The sequence below is a fragment of the Gallinula chloropus genome (assembly GCF_964237585.1).
Source record: "Gallinula chloropus genome assembly, chromosome: 3".
NCBI classification, from domain to species: domain Eukaryota; kingdom Metazoa; phylum Chordata; class Aves; order Gruiformes; family Rallidae; genus Gallinula; species Gallinula chloropus.
This window is the reverse complement of record NC_140087.1, coordinates 11,848,610-11,874,720: the sequence shown is the minus strand read 5'-3', so window position 1 is coordinate 11,874,720 and position 26,111 is coordinate 11,848,610. Positions and strand designations below refer to the sequence as shown.

Sequence of the window (26,111 nt, the reverse complement as noted above, 5' to 3'; positions counted from 1 at the left end):
AGTTACGACAGCTTGAAAACCTGCAACTCACATCATCCCAGCTCTGCTGCACAACTCTAGGGTGACCTTGGTCAGGTTGCCCATCATCTCCGGACCCCAGTTCAAGTCCTTTGCCTCAGCAGTATCTGTGTGCCACTACAGCATGCCACATACTGCATGTGTGAATGCACAACACATACAGTGGACCTTTGGTAGCATCTAGGAATAGAAATGCTCCAGAAAGGCAAAAGAAATATGCCTTCCATTCTGCTTTAGGGAAGAAAGTGAAAATCAATTTCAAGTTAAGCAGGAAATGAAGAAGAGTATGTACCCAGGAAAGATGATCCTCAGCTGATGTTTTTCTAGGCAGATCTAATCTCCCACTTTTCTCTATCTAAAGGAAAATAAATTTGTTCTGCCAAAGTCTCTCCTATAGTTAAAAGCTCGCTCTTTCTGCACTCCAGAGACCCTCTGCAGTCTGCCTTCTCTCCTCTCCTCCCAGGACAAACACATCTTGTGTTGCTCTTGTCACCCACTGCTCCCATGTCACTTCCCATGTTGCATTCCTCTCTACCTGTCTCAGGTATCTCACTCCTGCTCCTCCTGCCTGCTCCTCCCTCTGTTCTTCCCCATCATCTCTTCCTACTTCCATCATATTCCCACCATCTTGACATTGCTCTAATTCTGCTTTCCCACCCCAGTATCACCCTTTTCCCAATTTGCCAGCTCTTTTCTTATCTCCCTTTTCTCCTTCCCCTCCTCCCACACCACTGACCTGCATAGACATATCTTCCCCAGGCTGTTCCCTTTCCATCCATCTCACACAGCCATTCTTTCAGCTTTCCCTTCCCTGATACCTCCATGCTTTTCTCTGCATTTGTACCCAGACTGCTGCAGAGCCTGAGGTCAGGGTGGTGCACTGGGAAGAGGGTCCCCAATTCCCAGTTAACAGACCATGTCCTGTTACACATCCACAGAGTGGCTGCGTCTGGTGAAGGCTGCACGAGGCACCAATGGAAACCCACACCCCCACCTCTGACTGTGCTGGACACTGATCCCCAAACCTGGGAGGTACTCTTTTACAGACCGTTGGGCTCCTGGGACAACAGCCCTTCCTTCTAGGCTAATACTTCTGGGTCATTTCATACCCTTTTTACCCCACCACCTGCAATGCTCGATCATTTGCTTTTGCTCTAATTAAATTCCCCATTAATTTCTTTTCCTCACAGTCAATATAGATAGATTTATTTATTTATTTTCTCTGCCCCCACTCTTCCTTTCTTGTATCTTGTCTCCTGTTCCTCCTGTTGTTCAGTGATGAGCTTTTTGCCCTCTTACCCTTCCCTGTACCCTATTAAGTGCTACCATATATTTTCTATAATGGGTTGACCAGATGTGAACTCCATATTTTAAGTGGCATGATATCATAGCATCCTCAGACCTCTCCTCCTCCCCAGCCAGGGACAGCCTTTTCTCACCTCCCAGTCATTTTGAGAGGAGCCAACTGCAGTGTCAAAAATCTCATCAAAAAGACTCCTTGTATGGTTTTATATTCGCCTGTATTTCACAGTTTCTGAGCAAGGCTCCAGCCTCCCACCCAAGGATGACGTTTTGCCCTGTCTGGGAGGCAGAGGGGCAGGGGGGGAGGAGCAGGAAGGGATGGTTTTAACAGCTGTGGAGGTTAGAAACCCTGTATCTCAACCCTCATGGAAGGAAAAATAAAATTGGGGAAACACAAAAACCCAAATACTTCAGGTGAGTTTCACCATCAGTTCAATCTAGTCTAAGGTGGAGAGGGTTGGAGAATTTAAGATTGTGAAAAAATATGCCTTGGTTCTGAACTGCTACCTTCTTCTGGTTTAATATCAGCTCTTAAAGGTTAAAAAATAACTTTTTCCTTTGCCTGCCAAACAGCCTCACACATTTCTACCCATTCAAAAATGGACCATGGACCTTATCTTCCTCGAAGGTTGAGCACACCTCTATCTAAAGATAAAAGTTTCCTATGATGGATTAAGACTTTCCAGCTCTGCCTGCTGTGATTTACTCTGGGATTACAGCACCAACCCATTCCTTTTAGCTCCATCGCCTCTCCAAACATGCAGCACAATGAAAATATGATGTCACCCCTATAGCAGGCGCTTCTACACCCTGTCACTACCTCTCTCTGGTGCATGCATCTGCATCCAGCACAGCCAGGCAAGGACCAGACCTTTCCCACACCAGCCCGTGGCTGCTACAGGTTGGCTGGAGACGGAAAGCGTTACAGGGAGCGACGTCTGGTCCGTGGCAGCGGAGGTGAGCTGCTCGCTGCTCGCCGAGCTGGAGTGACATGGAGATGTGTTCATGTGCTCCCGAGGAGCCGCAGCATCCCCGAGGCTGCTGCAGAGAGGCAGGGAGCAAACAGGCAGCCCAGGGCATCTGCCAGCAGCGGTTCAGGGCTGTCACACCTGCTTTTTTTCAGTCTAGAGGATAACTTTTGCTTCAGCTATAGGAACACGCAGTCACATCCATAAGGGAGAAGAAAGTGTGTGGGGGGGGTACTAGTCAGTCAAAACAGGGAAATGTAAATAAGCCTCATCTACTTGTGAATGTAGATATTATGAACACTGAAACCATGGCCACAGTGTGGAGATAAAACCTGCAGTGAATTCTCCAGGGTTTAGTCTGTGGCTTTACTGCCCCATGTATCATCTTGCTCGGTCCTAGCTGCTAAAAAATATTTTGTGGTAACTGAAATGCTGAATCCCCCGAGGAGAACCTGCCAGTCAGTTAACATCAAGAATCTAAATTTTTTAGAGAATTTTCCAAACCCCAATGTTGTCCTGATTATAAGGACTTCAGCATAGGCAGGTTTTTTTCATTATTTAAACGATTTCCCTTGAGTGTTTGCAGCCCAGACAACAGCACATTGTGTTTAATGCAGTAGAACCGGGGAATGAAACTGACTGGGAACAGATCAACCTGGTTTTATTGTCCAAATGGAGTAAAAAGGTAGAATAAATTCACAAGCTAGCTGCTGACAAATAAATTAGATTTAATAATAAAAGGTGCTCGTGTGTATAAATAACCCATCAAGGATTATTTCTTATTTTTTAAAGTGCTTGGGGATGATTGAGTAAAAGTGTTGCGATGGAGAAGCTTTACTCCTCTATTACAGCGTGGGCAAATCGTCTAGGTTCTGGAATTTCAATGACATAGGGATCCAGCCTTTAAAAAACACCTTCCTTTGGTCTCTTCCTCCTGATTTCAGACCTGCTCCTCTATTCTCTCACCTTCTCCCTTGCTTTCATGTTACACCAAAGTATACCTCACGAAACAGAGGTTTATCCGGGTTGTATCGTTCCGCGTCTCAGCACAGCGATAGTTCCGCGCTGGCAGAGGGAGACAGGAGAGGCTGCGATCGATCTCTCCTGTCTCCAGCTTCTAGCAGTACCTAGAGGGGCTTTTCTATCCAGGTAGTTTATAATGTACTCCATATCCTTACAAATCAGCATTGATAAAAGTCACAGAAAGCTCCGTACAGACTGGAGGAGATGAAAATGACTGTGTTATTGAGGAATTTCAAGGTTATATACTGGGATTCTCTGCAGCTGAACTACTTAGTGTGTTCCTGTTCTGCTACCACTGTGATGAATCTCCCTGAATGATGCTCCTTAGCACTGGCTTAAAATATTTAACAGTAATTTTTTTTGTTTGAAAAACAAATAATTTGAGCCCCATGAAGTGAGATGTCGAGAGCAAAGTGCAGTAGCTGCAAATTAAGGAATATTTGCCCATTAATAACTAATAATCTCATCCAGCAAATAGGTAGAGCACATATAAAGCATGAGCCTGGGCATGTGTTTATACATGAGTATAAAATCTTTGACCAGGTCTGTGCTTCATTTCTTCCTGCCCAGTGCTGCAGGTCAGCAGGACTTTCTGATAGTTCTGGGTTTTTTCTGGCATACAAGTCAAACATAGCTGGGTGCTAAAGTCTCAGTTCCCCTTCACAAATCCTTTAGTTTCCCACCTTCTCTGCTGCGGATTCCAATGTCCCTGGTCCATCTCAGTCCCAGCAGCTAGGAACTCCCCAACTCCCCTTTCTCAGGTGTTTTATCCCCACCTCTTCCCATGAGCCCATGGAGCCAGTTTCCCTTCACAGGGGTGTACTGCACTGTGCTGTGCTACCAGGAAGCTGGGCTTGGCCTGGGGTCACACCCCAGGACTCACCCCCAGCCTCACTACATTGGTCTCAGCTTTGGCTTCTCTGCTGATGTTCAAGCAAACCACTGCCACCTTCTTGTTCAAATCGCTTCTGTAACCTTCTCTCTTCCATGAAGAAACCCATCATAAAGCACCCAATTCTCCAAACCTCCACTGACAGCTGATTTTCAGTGAGAGATGGGGATGTAGCTCTTGCCCAGCTGCTGCTGGTTAAACCTCTCACCTTGCACCCTTACATATCTCCTTGCTGCCTGCAGCCAGCGCTGGCCCAGCACAAACACCAACTGCATATCACTGGCAACAGTTTGCTTCTGTTACTCTCTTAACTGCCTTAATCTCTTGCTCTGAACTCATTTTGCCAACAGATGAATGTTCTTCAGGCAGATGCTGTGTGTTACTACTTAACAAAAGGCACTTTGATGTACTCTATAATTACCACAAACAAATAAATCCCAAGGAGCTGGGGAGCACCATTGGTTAAACAGGGGCCAAGACTTTTAAAGTAAAAAATGGATGTTTCATTTCCATGGAACTGGGAATGCCATTGTGTGTGGGTTGCCATTTATTTGGCAGTGAAATGGAAAAGGACAGAGAGAAACAGAAGGTAGAAAAAGACAGATAAAGGAGGAGAGGCCTTTTAATCTAAAAGGTTAAGAAAGAACAACATGGTGGAGAGGAAAAAAACTGACTGGAAAGACTGAATCGGCAAAAATCGGTAGCATCCCCTGAAAAAAAAGATCAGATTCTGCTTTGAAATCTGTCAAATGTAAAGAGCTGAAACACAAGAGTTCCTTTCCCCTCTGTTTCAACTGGCCATGCTTCTTCCTGCGGAGGTGCAAACCCAGGCGACACGTAGTCCCAGCAGCAAGGGAACCTGCAATGTGACGATGGCCCTGAGCCCCCCCTCACCCAGATTCAGGAAACACAAGCAAGTGTTTATCTCTCTTCCAAACCATTCCTTTCTTTGTTTTTTACTCAGCAAGGTGCTGGCTTTGGTAACTCTCACAGCCCCATGGCCTGGCTGCCACAGCAGCCCAGCAGCGAGGAGCTACACCCCCAACTGCCTTTGTGGGCTATCAGAGCATATACCACGCATCCCATACAGCTCCCAAGTGATGCTACCTAATGGAGCTTGAACTGGCACAAGGCAACAATCCTGAGGATCACCTTTTCCCCTCTCAGCACCTATGAAAATCCTGGTGGGTCATGCTAGCTAATGCACGTTGTGCTTGGATGGGGGGGATAGGCTTTTTCCATCATCAGTTCTGGCTGGTGACGTGCTGATCTGGCTGCTTGAAATAAGGGTATACTAGGTCACAGACACGTGTATCAATATTTAACAAGTTTAGGGATGGAAATCCCTGTTTCAACTTTCACTTAAGCTGTTTAAAATTAAAACCCAGACTTCTAACCTCAGGCTTCTCCTAAAGGAATCATATAAAGCTACAGAAAAAGTCTTTACCAGCTAAACCAAAGTTAATGCTAAAACTGAAGCTGAAACAGTTCAATCACATGATTTACCTGACCAGGACTCCAAAACATCCTTATGCTTCATCCATGTGACTGAGCGTGTGAAGCTGGAATTAAATGCTTATACCCAAGGGTATTTTTTTCTGTAGTGGGTATGATCTCATCCATCATAGATCATAGAACCCCACAGAATGCTTTGGGTTGGGAGGGACCTCAAAGATCATCTAGTTCCAACCCCCTGCCATGGACAGGGACAGCCTCCACTAGACCAGGCTGCTCAAAGCCCCATCCAACCTGGCCTTGAACACTTCCAGGGGTGGGGCTTCCACAACCTCTCTGGGCAGCCTGTGCCAGAGCCTCTCCACCCTCATAGTAAAGAATTTCTTCCTAACATCTAATCTAAACCTTCCCCTTTCAGTTTGAAGCCATTCCCTCTTGTTGTATCACTACACTCCCTGATGAACAGTCTTTCTCCAGCTTTCCTGTAGGACCCCTTTCAGTATTGGTAGGCCACAATTAGGTCTCCCCAGAGGCTTCTCTTCCCAGGCTGAACAAGCCCAGCTCTTGCAGACTGTCTTCATAGGAGAGGTGCTTCAGCCCTCTGATCATCTTCTCAGCCCCCCTCTGGACTCACTCCAACAGCTCTACCCATCATTTCATCCACTTCCCTTACACATACCCTTTGATATGGAAAAATCCCGTATCTTTTTTCCCTCCTTTAAAACTCCACTTTGTAGCCTAGCTCTCTCTCTCTTCTAGCTGTCATGGCTGCAGCCCAGGCAGCAATTTCCAGCTCTGCCAGTGCCTGTGACATGGCTCTGAGCACATCTTAGGCTGAAGAACAGAAAGGCCTTTGGACTTCTCCTCGTCTGCTGCTGGGAGCAGAATGCCTACCCCCATGTGGGGGTAGCTTTTCAAAAAAGATGGATTTTCTTGCAGCATGGAGATAAAACAGCCTGGCAGAGGGTGGGAAGGAGGATTTCTATCTGACTGACTGCTGAAGGGACATCTTCTCATGGCTTCATCCCTTTGCATCCACCCGGAGATACAACTGTTTGTATTTAAAGGACCACAAAGTGACTCTACCTTCATTTAGGAGTTAAACAGGTCAGAAGGGGAAATTTATCCAGTTTTGTCAATGCTATAGAGTTCAGGCAAATTATAACACAAGTGATTTTCATTTCTCCCATCCATCTCATCTTTCTTCCAGCCAGGGCAGGATTTACCCGTTAGTGTTTCTTCTGGTCTAAGTTCAAAGGACCTGAATGCTAAAGCCTCTACTACCACCCTTGTGAAATCAGGAGCACTGCCTGACTCCTTTCACTCTCCTGCTTTTACTTCCTACCTGTTGTATGATCCTAAACCATTCCTGTTCCTCCCCAGGCTTCTGACTGATGAGATAAAATTCAGGTCCAGCAGCAGTTGCCTCTCTTTCTGCTCTTCCATGGAGGTACCACCCTGGACACCTTATATCAAGCCAGTCATGGGGATAACGCTCCAGCTGCAGGCAGGACCTCAGTGTGGGGGTACTCAGTGGTAGGTCCTGGAACTGGCTGGGTCAGGTCTGGAGATGGGGGAAGAGGAACCCATCCTGCTGATGGATGCACAGATTCACGCACGCATGGAAGGAAGGAAGGAAAGAAGAAATGCCTGTGGCCACCCACCCTTTCTCTACTCTATTTCAGGCTCTGCTGTCAATTCAAATGCCTCAAACACCAGACAAACATTTTATATTAGACTTTGCTGTGGCTGGATGGCTTGTGCAGTTCCTTTGCTCCCTCTTTAAGAGTGACCTTAATATTTTATTTATTGTTTAAAGGATAATGTTCATGGTAGAGGAATATATGAGGCAATAAATGGCCTTTGCAGGTAATTAAATGCTAAAGAGAGAGCCAAAGCTATTGATAGCCATAAAAGCCATTTATTCAGCGTGTGCTGAGAAGCAGGAGCACTGTTCCTCATAGCATGCAACAAGACAAGATTAAACAAGCCATGGTAGTAGAAAGGGGAAAGACAACGTTTTTCTTGCCCTCTCAGGGCCTGAAATTTCTGAGCTGCCGTTCATTTTGTGGTTGGAACAGAAAATATTGATTGTAATAATATGTAGTTTTCTATCGTATTATTCTATATCTTTTTTTCCCTGCTGTTTTAGAAGGGCTTTGCACATGGTGCCAAGAATTACTGCCCTCCTTGGACAGATGCTCAAATAAAGGTACAGCAGGGAAGGAAGGGTGTCTTGCCCATGCAATCAGTGGCAAAGTCTCTGACAAATTCCAGCTCCCAACCTACTGCCTGACCTACAAGTCACATTTGTGTAGTGCGTTGCCATAGCACTTCTTGTGCCAGCTTTTCATGTGCTTTTAGGTAAAGAAGAGCCCACTTTCCTACACAGAGAGGCACTGATGTAGCATAGGGTGCCTTGACCTCCATCTGTGCTTCTGCTCCATGCAGGGCCCTAACTCCAGCCACTGCCATGAGAAGAGGTCTCCTGTGGAGAGTGGGAGGAGGCACCATATGGTATCTACACATACATGTTTGACTTGGGAGAGGAGTAAGGCTGGGGATGTTATTCACAGACCTTCCTGTCTTCCTCCCAGTGAGGACAAGGATACCAGGTGGCCTCAGGACCTCTTTGATGAAGAAAGGCTTGCTGCAGTTACTACTTACATTCAGCCATGCACTGTGTGGAGAGCAGAAATTGTCTAACAGCACAAAGTAACCAAAAACCAGGGTTTGTCATGGAAAGGACAGGGAAAGAGTTGACTGAAAGGAAAAAGAAGATGTTTATGAAGTTTGATGCTTCCCTCATAGGCCAGCACCCCATGTTTGAAAAGAAACTTTTCTTCAGTTGCTGTACCCACAAAGAGTTTTATAGAAAATATTTTTTTCCCTGAAAAATAATAGTCTGACATTGCATAGGTGCATCTCAAAGGTATGAAGGTGCTCCAGAAATGTCCCTTTCCCAGGCACACACCCAAGCCTCTGTTGGCTCAGCATGGGAGGACTCATGAAAGCTGAACGCAGAGGGTATAGATAGATAGGGGCACTTCACAGGATTCCTGCCCTGTTGGCTTCCCATCCAGGCAGCCCTTGACACGCTTCACAGCATTTTCTGCAGAGTTAACCCAGATCTTGCTGTTATTTACTGCACTAGCACTGTCACAGAAAATTTTGGGGGTTCAGGTCCAAAGGTGCTTTGAAGCCAGGTTCTGTGGGGACAGGTAGCATCTCAGGGTTAGCTGTAACGCAGACACTTCCTGAATAAAGTCCTGGGAGCCATCCCACAGCTCTCATGACCCAGAATGTCCTCTCACAGCTGAGAAAGAGGGACCCTCACCCCATGTGTAGGGCATCTGGGTCCCGGTGCAGGGCAGGCAGAGCCCAGGGGCTGCAGTGCAGGGTGGGTGGTGCACAGCCAACAAAGCTCATTGCAGAGGCTGGTGCTGGGCACAGCCCAGCGAGCGTGTGCTGCTCAGGCATGTTAAAACACTGCTGTAAGTGATACATGCATATATCGACAAATCCCACCTGGCCTGTGCACAGCCATTAGCATCTGGCAGTTTGCTGTGAGCCCAGGTGAATTATGGCTTAGGGGCATGTGCTTTGGGGCAAGGTTAAAAGGTGACTCCTGCATGGTGTAAGTGGATTAACATGACTGGACACGGTATCGGCTCCTCCTCTCACTTCTGCCAGTGTAAATCAAGAACAACTGCGCTGAAGTCAATACCTGTATCGCATTCATCGGTACGCAGGGGCTGAACAGCACACGGTTTGAAAAGAAAGAAATCCCAATTACAAGCTGGAGAATAGAAACAATGATAAATGTGGCTGCTTTGCATGGCTTCCTGCAGCGCTTGATTACGGCCCGGCTCCTTCCATGCATGCTCTATCCCAACAGGCACCCTTGCAGACCCGCCTGTGAGAAGAGCTCCTGCCGTGCTCATTATTGGCACTACAGGGAAGCCCCATCTCTGTTCTGTGTAGCAGAGGTCCCCCCTGTGCTGACCTTGCTGCAGAGAAATGCTGGCTCCCAGGGAGATGGAGATTTAGGCAACACAGTATTAAACGCAGACTCCATGGCTCAAGCTGCAGTGCCTAAAACTGGAGTTACTCCACTGGTGCCAACGGAGGTGTTGAATACATCCTAACAAGATGAACAGGAATATTATGTGTCTGCCTGACTCCAGCTGAGCGCAGCATGAAGGCTGTGAGGCTTTCACTCCGTTTTCTCCACCACACAGCCATGGACAGACAACTCCTGTGCCAGGCACAAGTTGCTTCAGGAAAGAGACAGTTTTCCCCCTCCAAAATTCCCCATTTCCAGGGCTTTGTGTAGCAGAGTTAATTTCTTCTTCCATGCCTTCATGTGTGCTCTGAGGCACACATGAAGTAATCTTGTAGGTGTTTTTTCCAAACAGCTACCTGGCTTCTCTGAAACCAGCCCCCAACTCTCCCACCTGAGTCCTGGTGCCCACAGTGATGCAGACAGTGGGTTAGCTGGTGAAGCTGCTGAGCTTCCCTTCAGCACCACCCTCCCCCCAGGTCTATGGGCAGGCTTTGGCACAGCAGTCCAGGTTCACCAAATTTGGTGCACCCACTGGTGGTCAGCAGAGTGCTGAAAGTGTCCTCAAATCCCATCTCACCACATTTCTGTTAACTTTTGGTGGAAGGACAGTCCCCTTCTGGGGCTGCCAGCTAAGGGAGCCACCTGAGCACCGGGCTGCTCTCTGGATGGCTCTGCTCATCACAGCTGCCCTCACTGCAGGACCAGGCGGCTCCTCCATCACCTGTCCTGCATCCCCACTTCAACAGGGAAGCTCTTGAATGCCTGCAGATCATGCTGACCCACACTATGGCTCTCTGTTTAGCAGGCCAGTGGCTACCAGACCCCAGGATGAGCAAGCTGGAGGCTGGGGGGTGAAGTTTTAACCCTGTGTATTACCACTGCCCTCAACTATTTCACAGCTTGTGTTCTCCGCGGTACCACAGTGTTGCTGGTGATATAAAAGCGCCAAGAACCACTGCTTCTTCCCCCATCCCACTTCCAGGCTGAGGGGAGGAGACACCAGACCAGCGCTAGCCCTGACTAGCCCACACTGCCCAGCCCATGATGCCTCTAGAGGGCTTTTAACTGCACCCCCTTCAGCAGTGGGAGAGCCAGAGAAGAGAAGTCTTCCCTACACCTTCATCTCCTGCCCCTTCCTCAGTGGCTGGGCAGAGCCAGTGGGAATGGTGTCAGGGACATTTGCATTGAAGTAGTGTAGGAAGGGAGATGGTCAGAGTGTAGCCACCACTCGGGTTGTGGAGCTGCATTCCATCGCATACAGCCTTGCCATGCAAAAGTAAATGTAAATGTATATGCAAATTAAAATGCAAATGCAAATGCCAGGCCTCCTGGGCCACGCTCAGTCAATGCTACAGAAATCCCTTGGCCTCTCAGAAACATTCAGGCTGCTGCAAATGTCATAGGCCAGAGGAAAGATAATCCTGCGTTTCAATCTGGGTTCCTGCCTTCCCTCTACCATGTGTGAGTGACCCTGGATTCCTTTGCACAGCCCTCTCCCAGCTCTGTGGTGTGAAGCACACCCAGGGCCTTCCTGCCAAGCAGGAGATTTGTGGATCAGAACTGTGGACACTGGAACACCTCTCCCTCAGCTGCCAGCGTGTGGCTGCCACTAAACTGACTGCATGAGAGAGCGTGTGCTCCCCAAACACCCACAGAGCTGCTAATAGAAGAGAAGGGAAGGTAATTTAAGCCAGGAGGAAGCCTGCAGGTGGAGTGGAGGTTCAGGGCCATAACTCTGCATCTTTTGTTTTTTCTAAACTAACTTTTGTGATGTCTGTACCAGAGCCCCAGGGCACCTTTCCAGCCACTGATTGCAGATGGGGGCTGCAGGCATGTCCCAGCTCCATGGGGGCTCTGCTGAGCCAGCACCCCATCCCTACAACACTGGGGTGTAGGGAAGAAAGAAACCCAGGTGTGCTGACCCCCTGGGAGCCTGGTGCTGCTTGGGGCAGGTGTCTCTCTGGATGACCAACACCCTTGGGGGCATCTGCCCCACACACAGCCCCCTCCAGGCTTCAGCACCCACAGTCAAGCACTAAGGCAGGGACCTTGCTGTGCCCATGGGCATTTTAAGGTAGCAGAAACACTCCAGTAAGTAGCAAAGCAGCCCCCTTAGCAGTCACAATTCTCAGAGGCTTACACTGAAGGGTAGAGGTGGCAGATGGGGACCCAGGCTGAGTGCACTACAGCGAATAATGTCACCTTAGATTTAGGCTAACGGTGCTGACCCAAAACTCCACTGCTGTGAGCTTTCTCCTCTCACCTGGTGAGAGGTCCTCTAGAGCAAAGGCAGACTGTGCTGCTTTGCAGGTGATCCTTAAAATGAGCAGCATGCAAGCAGGGAAGCACACAGGTAATGAAGTGCTGGGTCACAGCATATCCATTACAGTGGTGATTGCCTGCTCGTGCCATGGTGACAATGAAGTCTGGGCTGGGGTCCATGTGCTCAGCTGGCCTCCCACCTCTTGCTGCAACCAGCCAGCCAAGACAGCCCATGAGCAGAGGGGTCTGGGCAGTGGGGACAGGCAATGCCTGGTTGGGGTGACCAGTCCCTGAGACTGCCCTGCGGCAGGACTGCAAGCAGAAGAGGCTTGCTACTCAGCAGGGATCCTTCAGTGCCTAGTATAGCCGTTGAGTTGGATGGAGAAAGACATTTCCCTTCTTTCCTGCTTGAAGGAACTTGATCCCTTGGAGGCTTTTACCCCCCAGGGCCTGAGGAAGCCAAAAGTTATGGGAGAGAACTGACAGAAACAAGGGCAACGGGGTCATAAAAGCCTTGTTTCCCTAGGAAAAGAGATAAAAGAAGGAAAGAGATATAAAATAATTTTAAAATTTTAAAATAAAATATCTCCCTATCCCTGCTGGGGCTCCTCGACACAGTGTTTCTTACCCAAAAGCCTCCTCTGTTGCTGTTGGGAAAAACACTACAAACCAACCCACCGCCTCCCTCTGGAGACATTCACAAAGCCCTGCAGCTCTCCAGTATTTACAGCACAGGACCAAAACACGACAGTCATTTCCTTAGCCCTATTAAGGTCTTGAGCCCAAGCTGACCAAACAGCCTACCTGCCTCCATCCGTTTGTTCTCGTACACCTCCGGGCTTTCGGGCACGGCCTTGTACTGCTGGAAAGGCTGGTTGCTGAAGAGATTGTCACACAAGAGGCTGCGACAGAGCTTCTTCAGGAAGCGCAGGACGTACCCAATGCTGTTCATGACCAGCAGGCTCAGGAGATGCTGCTTCCCCTCAAAAGAAGCTGAAACTGGAAAGCAAGCAGGAGCGACTCAATATTGGGGATGCACAGCGGGAGGAAGAACGAGAGGTGGGGAAAAGATTTCACCCAACTGTCTGTATGTCTTAAAGTGTTTTACATAATAAGCCCACCTGAAGTGCACAATAAACTGGAGGAACTTAAGGACCTGAGTTTGGTGACCCAGATCACCTTCCCACTGGAAGAAAGATGCCAACTGGCATGACCAGTAGCAGAAGGATTTCTAATACATGCATCCAGCTGAAAATGGCATTGTGTGATTGGAAGGAGGCAATTATGACACCCAGGCCTAAGGAAGGGGTTAGGAAGTGACCTGCTGCTGATGGATTATTAGGCTGACTTCAGCAATACTCAAGGTTTTAGAAGATAATGGAGAGATAAGAATTAAAGACATGACTGCAAATGAACAAAACGTAGTTGCACTAAAGAGAGAGTTACCAGTTTCATCACAGATCTTTAGTTACTGATTTAATTGCATTTATAGGCAAGGGAATGTTGGCAGTTGTGCTCTACCTGGTCTACTTTAGTAAAGGATGAGAAATCTTTCGTTAAACTGGAAATGAAGCCCTGGGGAGGAGCTAGCAGTGCTCTGTGCTGGCACAAAAAGAAAAAAAAAAAGACTTTCTTAATGCTGTAAGCTAGAAGGCAGCCCTGCAATAATAACAATGAATGAAAATATATTAGAAAGTACATAGCAATCCACAATTTTTTTGAGGAGGCTCAACATGCCCTGATGGGAGGAGAAATGATGGGTTAGGTTCCCCAGTTGCCATGAGCCACCAAAGTGATACAGCAATGAGAAAGTCAGATATATTTCATGGAAGTGTTGAACAAAGCATTTCCAGGGAAGACACGGGAGTGTCAGTTCCACTACATAAAATCCTGATGAAACCTGAGCTGGACTGATGGGCACCATTCTAGTCATCCAAGCTTGAGAAAGGTGAATTCACACTTGAAGAGGTGCACAGCCAGACCACAGTGGTGTTCAGGAAACAGAAAGTTTCCCTGTGGCACTGCAGCCATCACTATCTCTGCTGCATGGGACTGTGGAAAGACACTTCTACTTCTTTCATTAATCCAGAGATCTTCCTCACAATGCAGAGAAGACCTGAAAGAAACGATTTCATTCTGCAGAAACATGTAAGATTGAACTCAAGGGTGAGAGCAGAGCAACTAAAATTCCTGGACAAAGCTGTCAGGGAATATATTTACCCAAGAATCTAAAAAGGCATAGGTCCCAGCCATGAGAGAGGTGGAGGGTTCAAAACAGACCCACCAGGATCATTATAGCAGGACACATTCAGGTGTCAACAAGTTTGCCAGGAGGACTACATGATTTGGCTGCCTGAACTCCACCACCTGGAAGGTTTCTTGCAGTCCTACAGCCTACAGTCACTACCAACATGTATAAATTGCAGTCTTAGGCTTATGGTCTTTGGGATAACTTCAGAGATTTCCTACTGGCCTAAGCTGCGGTAAGGGATCACACTCCAAAGCTGGTTGAGCATCTGTGAGCCAAGCTGCCAGAAGATCAGAAAGCCTGTGACAAAAGCTGCTGAGTGAGCTTCAACCTCGAAGCCCCACAGTGACTACGAGGCCATTCACTTCTCCTCAATGATTAGAAGAGGCATGAAGTTGGGAGCAACGCTGACCAGGTGCTTTTAGCTCAGGTGCCTGAAGCCAGGCCAGCTCAGAGGATCTGAGACCAAGAGGTTTGGCAGGCTTGGTGCTCGAAATGACTCTCCTGCTTGTAATGAAGATCATATACACAGGGACAGGAAAAAACCTATGAAGTTATGCAGTAAATTGCTTCAGTCTCGTGTTTCTGTGAACAAGTCTGGATCATTCTTAGAGTATTTCTGATGTGCCTTAGGGAAGGCACACCTGTGATTAGAGAGAACTAGAGGAGAGGGAGGAAGGAGGATTTATATGCTGCACAGTGGGCCAGAGCCTGGGCTCCCACACAAGAGTGTCCCAGCGGCATAGCTGACCTGCTGGGTCCCTGCAAAACAGGTCAGACTTGCACTCCTTGACTTCATGTTCATGCCTGACTCATCGGCAGCAGCTCGTTTGAGAGCTCTGTTCCCATATTCTCATCCTTGTTACGTTCCCACTCTATCCCCATGTGCTAAAACAATGTTGTGACACAAAATTCTTGCTGTGATTAGAAGAAAAGTTTGTGTTCAGTCTGAGAGCCAGGCCAGGGGACTGAGTGTGGGACATGGGAGACTCATCAGGACACAGCAAGAGGTGTCACTGTGGGGAGATGAGGAGCTCCTGGGAAGGTCCCTCTGATCTCTGATTCTCTCTGATATATTTGTACAGTTCTGCTGTATGGGGAATTGTCATGGAACTTTTGCAGCTCCTACAGCTGAGAGCAGGTTTGGCTCATAAACTGCAGGCAGAGGACACACCAGCAGCCACATTCTGTGAGAGTTTTCCCTTAGAGCAACAACTGGCGGCAACAGGTAGGATGAAGTGGACTTGCAGTGATGCTCATCCCTACATGGCTGCACATAAACCAGCTCACAGGCCTGGCTCAAGCACTGTTTCACAGAGCTAGCCCTATTCCTCCCCTGAATCACTCTTTACCAATATACTTTCATCTGACAGCAAGGCAATTCCTGCAACAGCTCATTTCATGTGATGTTCAAAGCTGTTGTGAACAGACAGCTAGGACAGTCAGGACTGGAGATCAGGTTAAAACCCCAAGTACTTCCCAACTGGCCACAAGACCCTTACAAAAATGCTTTACCTGACACCATCTCGCCTCCGTAGCCCTGCTTGATGAGGGAGAAGACGGCCTTTTGCTGTAGCGCGCAGTCGATGCAGGCCTGAACAGCCTGCTGCAGGGCTGCAGATGGTCTCTCCGGTCCAAAGTGCTCGGGGAGCTGCTGCACTTTTTTCCTGTCAAGGTACGGCCCCAGGTTGGCTTGTTTGTTGACATAAATGCAGACTGGAGACACAAAATCCCAACAAGGTGATTACAAAATGGCCCAGAGAGCATCCTAGCTTTGTACATCTCTATTTATTTCGCAGTCTCTCCCATTCAGGGTGAACTGCTGCCATTTGCTACAGCACAGCCAGGCTTCCCTGTGCGGCTCACCCACTGCCTAAGTGAAATGAGCCGGGTCTAGGCCTCACCCGGCGTCACAGGTGCAGATAAAGCTACATGCAAGTAAAGAGGCTCCAGTGTGTGTCTGGGGTCTATTTGTGTGTGCTACCTTGTCCGTGCAGCTGCTGATCACAAAAAATGCCTGGGGAGTGCAGGACAGTGACTAGCAGGGGTGAGCGTGCGGCAATGGGGAAACTCCACTCTGGGGTGTGTTTTGGGGTTGGTTTTTTCTCTGTGTGTCTTTAGACTGGTTCATTGAGAGGCTCTTGGAGAAGCACTGCTCTGACATGAATTTTGGTTCCTTGGTGTTTCTGACTATAATTTCCACAGGGTTATGCTGTGCTGAGTTGCACAGCGCAATGGCAGAGACTCTGGGCTTTGGGAGCTTCCCGACCCTCCATATTCAACCCAGCACTCTGCAGACTGCGTGGGTGTGGTGCTAAATCCTCATTTGGGATGACAGCCGTGCAACTGTGCCTTACAGGGGGTCTGTGAGGGATGCCCCAGCCTCTCCGCTGCCAAGCCCTGCATGCCTCCTCTCACATCCCTCTGCCTGCATTTTCCTACATGCCATCAGGCCTGCCAGAAATAGCCAAAAAATCAGTGTTCTCCTCTCGTTAGCTTGAACTTATTTTTAAGCTTGGCTGAGACTAACGGTGTCTTGGAGGAAGCAGAGATAACGCTGTGGTAACTAAGGGCGACTAACTCACAGCCTAAAGTCAGGCTAAAGTGAGACATATTATAATAGCTGGCTGAGTGCGCTCAAGCTGTCATCTCTCAGACAATATAACATTATCCTCTGACAGAAATCAGATATGTGACAAAAAAAAACCCACATCAAGCGGAGTGGGGGACATGATGACAGCTGTGTAAAGCTGGAAATAATTTACAGTTTGCATCACCGTAATGAAAATCTAGTGTGACTGTCACAGCGCACTCTGCTACCCCATCTCTCACTGAACAGCAGAAGGGGCTCGAGCAGTATATCCTGGGTAAACAGGAGGATAATAGCAATCATACTTATCATTACATAGCTCTTTACACCTTCCAAGTGCCAAACAAACAAAGGGCTCATGCGCCAAAAGACAGTGGCAGCATGCATGGATTGCAGGGCACTGTCAGGGTGCAGCTTCCCCCTGCATGCCACCATGCCAAACCTCACTGAATCTGTAGGATGGGGCTTCTGCCATGACAAGCCACTGGTTTTGTCCAGGACTCAGCAGTGGGAGAGACTCTGCAGCCTGCAGGCAGTGAGCTGGGTCCCTCACGAGGAAGCAGGGGACTCTGTGGTCCTTTCAGTGCAGAGAGGGAGGTGAAAGTTTACCTCTACGTCCTGCAAACCCTGCTCCGGTGGGACCCTACAAGCACCATTGGGGAGGTGCTGGGAGAAAAGGTGCTGGCAACACGGGGACGGGCAGACAAAGGTGCAGCCACATTCACAGAGCTCAAAATGTTCTGCAGAGCCTCCTCCTCTATGGCCACCCCAGCAATCTAGTGAGGCTGGTGGGCTGTGCCTCCCTGTCCTCCAAAAGTGGCACTGGGACCACCTCTCAGGGCATCACTGGGCTGATGTTTGCCAAGCGCTTTGCAGACTTCACATGTGAAGGGATAAATGAGAATAAAATATATTATTATCGTCATCATTGCTACGTTTAGTAGCATTCTGCTACCAGAGCAGATGGAAAACTTCTCCTCTGTGCATCCCAGCTAAGAAATAATGGGATTTATGTGTTGTGCTTAGATTCTAATGCTATCTAATCCATTTCTCTGCTGAAATCTCAAGGTAAATCAACTGTCTTGTTGGTTTTCTTCATATTTACATCAGTTTCAAAGCATTGACCTACGTTACTTCTGGTAATGTAAGAAAAAAAGAATAAAGCTGTGTTTTCCCTGACTGCAGTCGGAAATGACCAGGTCTGCTTCTGTGATAAGGCATCGGGTTTTATGTACTGGTAACCCTGCCTACAGTCAGACCATGGCTCTTCCATCCTTCTTCTCCTCACAGCTGTAACAGCTGTTTCATGCTCGCACCAAGGTTTAGCCTGGTCATTGCAATACATTCAATGGGGTGAGTGTTGGGTATAAAATGGTAGAGTTCATGAGATGTTGATATCTGCATTTCAAGAGGGGTGGATCTGACACCTCCACTAAATTTGCCACATGGCAGTCAAAATACAGTCTTGCACGACACCCCCATTCTTTCTCACTGGCTGCCAGTCTAACCTGCAAACACCCCATTTTCATGAGCTCCACCTGTACTGGATAACACAGCTCTGGTTGTCAGCCCATGGTTCCTGCTCACCCCTTGGCCAAGGAGCACTCGAGGCTGGGTACCTGTGAGAGCCTGTGGGGTGGCTGAGTTTGGTATCGTAGCTGCATCCTGGGGAATTGAACTAATATCCGGCTCCGGCGTGCTTCTCGGCGGAGAGATCGCTAAGGGAGTCATCAGGCCACGAGACTTCAGCTGCAAAAAATAACCGGTTGGGTAATGAAAGTATACACAAGATATTCCAATTTTATTCTGTGTGTGTCACTCCCCATGAACTCCCACTCATTAGCAATCTGCTATTGCATCACTTTCTCCAGCCCAGGAGCATCCGTTCTGCTCCCAGGAGGATAATGGAGCCTGAAAACCGACTGATTTGCAGCAGACAGCAGCGCCCTAAGTTACAGGATGCAAATATTATGCCACCCACCGGGTAGTTATTTACACCTGAGCAAATTGGGTCTAACACTCTAACAAATCAGCGCAACGGCATTTTACGACCCATTTCATGTGGGTGTAAACAATTCTCTGCAACTCCGAAACACGGGGTCTTTAGCTGCGCCGTAATTTAGGGCCAAATTCCACTCTTGGCTACAGGGGTGTAAATCTTATGTAAATCCAGTGGCACCAAGAGGCTACTTCAGGCTGACACCCATGTAAATAAGCTCAGGCCGTGGTCCACAGTGTGTTATTACCAGGTAGTAAATACAAACTGCTGCACTGCTGCACCCAGTAATCTTCATGCCCTGCAGCCCAGCTCGGAGCAGTGAAACACAGTGGGAATTTACGGTGCAATATCACTAGGTCTTTACCCTGCCACCACCTGGCAGTGTCTCACCAGTCAAGTGATGATCAGGGCTTCACAATTATAAAGGACAGACATGGTGCATCTGAAGGTACCACTCTGACTTTTCCTTTCACTACAGAGGGAAGCGGGTGGAAAGCAGTGCCAAGGGCACAGCTGGACGGTGAGTTTACTTAGATACACTACACTGAGCTGTTCTTCTGGCAGGTGATTTTGTTGTTGTTTTTGTTGTGTTTCAGTGGCCAAAGGTAAAAATGCTATAAGTGACAAGCGTGAGAATGAAAAGGAACTTTTAGCCCCATTAAATTTGCAGAGTGTTGCTTCTCTCAGAGCTTACACCCAAGCTGGAAATAAAGTACGAAGTATATTTTAGGTAGAAATGGAGCCAGACTACTACCTCCAAACCAAACCTTGAGCAAATCCTGGTGGAGAGTAGAAATAATTTTGGATAAAGATCATGTTGTCCCTGATGATGATTATGACTGTCTAAAACAATGGTCACCATTTCCGTGCAACAGTGAAAACAGAAAGCTGGGGAAGGGAGAGGGAAGGCTGTTGGACTTAGTGCCACCCAAGTGAGTTTTTAATAATTAGATCTTTTGGAGTATGGATTGTTCCCAGCAATTAAAGTAAACGAGAGGAAAACAGTGTTTCAAAAATCAAGGTCCTGGTCCAGTTTAGTGTTTATCCCACGTGGGAAGGTGAGAAGCAGCAAGGTCTGCCTCTTTGTGTAGCAACGTGTTGATGCCCTGACGCTTAGCTTGCAGGCTTGCCTTTGATCATACACATATACACATATATAATAAACACACATATACATATGTGTGCTTGTAAGTAGCATATGCAAAGGTAAGCAAGTGTATAAGCACATTTATACATATAAATACGTACATATTTGTGTATATATGTATACATGCATATATATATATATATATGCGCAGACATAAGTTTATGGACTTACACATGCACACACCCACCTGGATACTATTGTGCAGACAGCACACTTAGTAATTTCTGTTTCACTTGCATGCTGGCTCCTTATCCCTCCTACTGGCCCACAGCCCAGTGGCCCCAAACACAGGCGTGCGAGCCCAGAGCCGGGTCTCCAGCCCTTGAGCCTCGTGCAGCGTGCACAGTCCCACTTGCACCACCAGCCTGGTGGAGGTGGGACAGCACCCAGCAGGTATCTTGTCAGCTCTCCTCTGCCTGCTGCCTGTCTCTTGGAGGTGCAGGCAGGTTTGTGTTCAAGAGCAAATAAACAGAGGGCAAGACTTGTGAAAACTCTCATGCTTGGAAGCCCTTTCTTGGCAGTTTGCTGTTTTAGTGAACAGTTTACTGCAAACTTAATTGCAACAGTATGTGCTCTACAGCCTCTGGATACAGATAAATGCCATTTTATTAGGGGTAGCGGAGAAGGTGCCTTCATTAGATCAAAGTAAAACAATGCTCAATTACAAGAGACAGGATACGAGCAAACACGGTTTAAATACCTCCTGGCCACTGAAACCCTGAGTGTCAATAGCCCTGAATATCACTAAACATAAATCTCAAAGTATTTCATTTAACTATGTCTTTTCTTGGACTGATTCTTCTCTATCAAAAAGCCAACCCAACCAACCAGCTGACTGACTGGGAGCTTGGCAGTAGAAAGCACATATGCATGAATGTGAAAAAAAGTGGTAAAGAAGAGAGAAAGAGAGAGAGAAAAGGAAGCAGAGAAAATCTGTCAGAGCACTTTGGGAAATCCTCACAGTAAGGCAATCAAATCAGCCATGGAATATCAACTGTCATAAGTTTTAATATGCACAGCATGGGATATAAAAGGCAATGGTTGCTTTAAAACAGAATGTACAACCACTGCCCCGACTCTTACGGACCTGCTACCACAGCAAGGAGATCAGAGAAAGCTGGGCAGGGATTTGGGGTAGGAGACAAACGTGTCTACTCCACTACAGTCACAGTGCACTTGAAGCAGCAAGAGCGTGGGCTTGTGCGCCGCTGACGCTGGCTGCTGGCTTGGCTCAGCATGCAGTGGCTGTTGATGGGGAGGACCCTCTGTTTCTGTTACCATATGCACACCTCTTCAGAGCAGTCAAGATTCATCTAGCTGGTATTTCTGTCATCCCACACCAGAAGAAAGTGAAAGAGGGGGAAGAACATTTCCCAGATTGGGTTTTTTCCCTTCTGGACAAGTTCTCTGCCAGCTTGTATAATAAAATACACAGGAAAGAAACAAGAAGAACCAGGATGCAAACTTCCCCTGTGTTTTTCTTAAACCACTTATATGGTAGTTATCTTAACCTTATGGCTTCTAGTTCCCCTGTACTAGTCATCCCTCATCCTGACAAAACATTTGCTATAAAAGTCTGTTGGTTCACCCCACCCCCCAGGCCTATGTCCTTCCAGCCAGAAGGGCACAGGCACCTCCTGGCCACAAAAGCTTTTGGTGCTGGAGAAAAAAACCTCCTTCAGCCCCTGCAGATGTGCAAAAAGATGAATGCCTGGGCCAGCCTGCTCCTGCCATGCAGACTTACAATGGCTGGGCAGAAAGGTGCCATTAAACTTATGCCAGGGAAGTACATTGTCCTAGTACGTGTTTTGGGGTGCTTAGCTCGGGTTCTCATGCTCTGTGTGCATTTGGCTGCAAGTAAGGAGGCTCAGCATGAGGCAAGGCAAGTCAAGTCACTGGGGCAGAGAGGGCTCAGTGCTGTGCTGCAAAAGGCAAAGCAGAGTCCAAGGTCTTCCCACCTTTCCTTCGTGTGTCATGCAATACCTTTCTTCCACTCAGCAAATGATTCAGGGGAGCCTTCACACAGCTTCCTACACCCCCTGTTTGGCAGCAAGTGAGGCAGGTAACCTTCAGGGGAGCATATGCAACCTTGAAATCCAAGTCTGTATCATTGGCCAGGTGACTAACCAGACCACTTTAAGGTTGCCTGTGCAATATTTGTCCCAGTACATCCAAATCCTGACTGCTTATTTGGGAGAGATGCAGTAGTCATTGCTGCAGTGCTGCCCCATGCACATGTCACTCTTGATGTCCTTTAACACCAGAACTTACACCCCTAGATGCCAATAAAACCTTCCCTCACACAAGCTTTCCAGGCAGCTTTTCAAGGCTGCCCCTCACAGCCAGAGAATTAAAACCAATACGTGTCCTAACCTCCCCCAGGCTGCCAGAACAGACCTTTTCTGAGAGGTGTAGACAGTCAGAGAGAATACTGTGTTTAGGGAAAATGTAGCATTTTATGGCAAATAGCTCTGCATCAGGTATAAAACAGTTCTTGGAAAAACAGCTGATGAAATTTTATAACTAAAGCTGTGAAAAAATAAACAGGATATGGAGGGAGAGGATTTTGCTTGGTGGTAAAGCATGATGAAATGCCATTTTAGGAAGACAGATATTTGCTTTAATATGAATGAAAACAGGCAATGGGGTCATATGGCTATAAAGAGCAAGTGATTAAAAATGTCTGTTATTCACATCTCGGTCAAAATAAATTTAAATCTAGGCTGTAAATTCCTAGTTTGCTAAAAATTCAGAAGTATTTTTCCATCTGTTCTGTAATAATTCAGCTATCTGGTTGCTATAAAGAATTTGGTCGTCTGCCATTTGGGCAGGGAGTAATTTTTTTTTTAAAATGCATTTAAGTCTCATGGTATCTGAAAGTCATACAATTAGCAAGCTAATTAAATCAAGCTAGAACTCCCCATCAAAAAATGTAATCTTTGCCTCTCACTGGGGAAGTGTTTTTGATGGATGGGGGCTCACTTCAGCCGGGCACACAGCGTACAAAGGCGCCTCACAGAAAACATTGCTTGGGTGTACAAACCCTATAGCGCAAATAAACAGTGCCAGGCCAGATGCCACGGATGCTACAGCTCACAAGTGTCAGCTCCAGAAACTTAAGCCATCAGTTATAAAAGGATGCCTTTTTACTCTCTGTCACTCACCAAAATATAACATCACCCTGGATTCATTGCCAGAGGAGGGATGCCGTCGCCTCCTCCTTACATCCCTGGGGACAGGGAGGAAGCATATGTGGTACCCAGCTGGGGGAAAAGCTTCCCTTTGAAAGAGAGGGCAACATTGATCAAGTGCTCTACCACCTAGGTCTGAAACCCAATGTTACTGCATCATTTTAAGAAATTTAAGCCTCCCTTTTCAGCTATTTACAAATATGTGGCAGTTGGTGAAAGGATTCTTCACAGGTAGATGGGTAAAAACCAGTAAGTATCCCATATCCCACTTTTACAAAATGCTTGAGTATGTGCCTCAGCCTTAGCTTGAACACACAGCACTATACAATTCTGTGATAATCCCAAGAGGGACTCCTGAGCATGCTGTTGGGTTGGCTCTTCTTGGCCACTGCTGTAATATAGAATTATAAAATCATTTAGGTTGGAAAAGGCCTTTAAGATCATCAAGTCCAACCACTAACCCATGTCCTTAAGTACCACATCTATTAAGTACCTCCAGAGATGGTGTCTCAACCACTTCCCTGGGAAGCCTGTTCCAGGGCTTGACAAACCTTTTGGTGAAGAAATTGTTCCTAACATCCAACCTAATCCTTCCCTAGTGTAACTTGAGGCCATTTTCTCTTGTCTTATCACTTGTTGCTTGGGAGAAGAGACCAACACCCACCTGGCTACAACATCTTTTCAGGGAGGTGTAGGAGAGCAATAAGTCTCCCCTCAGCCTCCTCTTTTCCAGGATAAACCACCCCAGTTCCCTCAGCCACTCCTCATAAGACCTGTCCTGTAGACCCTTCACTAGCTTCAGTTCCCTTCCTTGGATGCACCCAGCACCTCAGTGTCTTGTAGTGAGGAGCCCAAAATTCAATTCATGTTACCAAGTTAAGGCTTTGTAGAAGAACTGGGAAACTGCAGCTGGAACTGCTTTCGAGGCATACAAGGTCTGATTTAGCACACACTGAAACACATGTCCCCATAGCAGAGAAGCATATGGATGAAGTAGGGAGAGCATGGAGAGACATGGGAGAAGGCAGAAGACAAAAGCATAAAGAGATGATGTACTGATGCCTACTGCAGTAGGTGTTGCATAGGGGGATGTGGAGGAGTATGTGATTCTGGAAATGGGATGCAGAGGGGTGGTAAAGAGGACTTGCCTGGAAAAGAGTGTAGATGGAGAATGGAGGTTGGAGGATGGGAGAAAGAAGAAGGTCTGGCAGGAGGTGAAAAGGAAGGAAGGGCAATGGTAAGGGTAGTCTGCTCTAGATAAAGCCCAAACCCAAGGTGCTGAGACATTTGGTCCCAGTGCTCAGTGCTGGCAGCACTGTGCATGGGGCCTTGCTGCCTCCTGTGACCTTCCCAGGGGGGCGGGAAGGTGGGCCACACTCCAGGCTGAGACCTTCTCCAGAGAAAGGTGGGCAGGCCCTGTGCATGCACCACTGGTGTTACTTGCTCTTCTGTTTTGACATCAGGAACTTAGGCAGCTGTTATTTGCTAACAGTCAGCAACTTGCCCTCCTTGTGTAACAGACCACAGGTCTGTTCCTGGTCCCATTAAACACAAGGAATGGGCACAGCAAACATGTACTGGCTACAGACAGAGATGGAGAGAATAATGGAGCAACCTACTGACAAGAAGCCCCCTCACTACAGTGCGGCTCATTTTCACTCCGCAGAGTAATTCCCCTCCCCTCAGCACCACAGTCCCGTTTTCACCTGGCTTGAAGCATAATGATGCTGAGCCCAGGGGGGTACGGTGAGAGAGCCTCAGCCCACCAGCAGCATGTGAAGGGCTTCAGGTGCTCAGGGTTTCTTTCCTTCTTTAGCCCTGTCTCCCCTCCAAGGTTGCATGATTTTCCCCAAAAAGGAGCAGAGAAATAATCAAAACTGCCTTTCCCTCAGCAAGTAAAAGCTCATTACATTCTAAAATGCCCCTTTTTGGGGGGAGGAATGAGCTTTATTTTCTCCTTTTATTTCCACTCCCACATATTCCTTTCCTTTTCCTTTTATTTTGTTTCATTTCTAATCACTGTCAGTGAGAGCAAAGGAAAAAGTGACAAATGAGAGAGAAACACTTCCCAGAAGGTGCGCGGCCATCTCACACAACACGTGTGGGAGACAGGTTATTTTAAAACAACACAAATTAAAATAACTGCAAACTTAAGAAAAAAAAAATAGATTCCTGCTAGTTTTCACCAGCTCAGGTAGAGAAAACAGCTTTTCTTACTTTTTTTTTAAAGGAATTGCATTGCTCTGCCTGACACTTGCACGACTTTGCCTCCATTCCTGTGTTTCACCTGCAATTCTAGGAGAAAACGTATTAACACCAGTGGGAGCTGGAGAAGGAGTGTGAAAATCGTGTCTCTACCTTGTACCCAGGTTTTCTCCCTCTCTTCTTTGGGATCTTCACGACAGGCAAAGCGCCAGCTGGTGCCGAGTAGAGGTTGTGAACGGCCATTTTGATGGGCGCTGGCTGGAGCGGGGGCCGCCCTCGCTTCCTTCCCGCCATTCTGGGGGACTGCATCTCCCCGGGGGCCAGGCTGGTGGGCAGGCACGGCAGGTGGCTCATCTCACCGGCGCTGACAATCAGCCAGAAGGGAGAGAAAAGAAAAAGAAAAGAGAAAAAAACTAATGAGTTTTTAATTACATTTTTTCATTTCAGGTTTTTCACCCGAAAGTAGTGTCCTCACGCATGTCATTTTCCCCGATACCACCATTCATAATGCAGCAAGAAGTGCACCACAGAGGTGCACTCCTGGGTGGCATTCACCTGACCACAGCAGGCTCAGCTTTTCCAAAGTGGGACAAAACCCTTGTTGTGCCCATTTCTCCCCGCTGACCATGCCAACAGCAGAGGGAGATGGCTTGGGTGGTGAGTTTTCTAATGCAGATGGCTAGGAGGTGAATCCCACAACCACCACCTGCATCCTGCAGGTAAGCATGAGGAAGGCACAAGCTTG

The 26,111-nt window shown here is 47.6% G+C and overlaps 1 protein-coding gene across 1 annotated transcript in view; it reads right to left on the bottom strand.

Moving 5' to 3' along the window:
- Window positions 1–26,111, bottom strand: part of SCML4 (Scm polycomb group protein like 4) — a gene marked incomplete at its 3' end in the record, with an annotated part of 68,782 nt that overhangs the window by 16,862 nt on the left and 25,809 nt on the right. The window contains exons 2-5 of the mRNA XM_084262601.1: window positions 25,520–25,730; window positions 18,444–18,573; window positions 15,750–15,950; window positions 12,791–12,985 (exon numbers count right to left, since the gene is read on the bottom strand). Of these exons, the coding sequence (XP_084118727.1) occupies window positions 12,791–12,985; window positions 15,750–15,950; window positions 18,444–18,573; window positions 25,520–25,720 (727 nt within the window). The 5' untranslated portion in view covers window positions 25,721–25,730. The remainder of the gene's footprint in view (window positions 1–12,790; window positions 12,986–15,749; window positions 15,951–18,443; window positions 18,574–25,519; window positions 25,731–26,111) is intronic.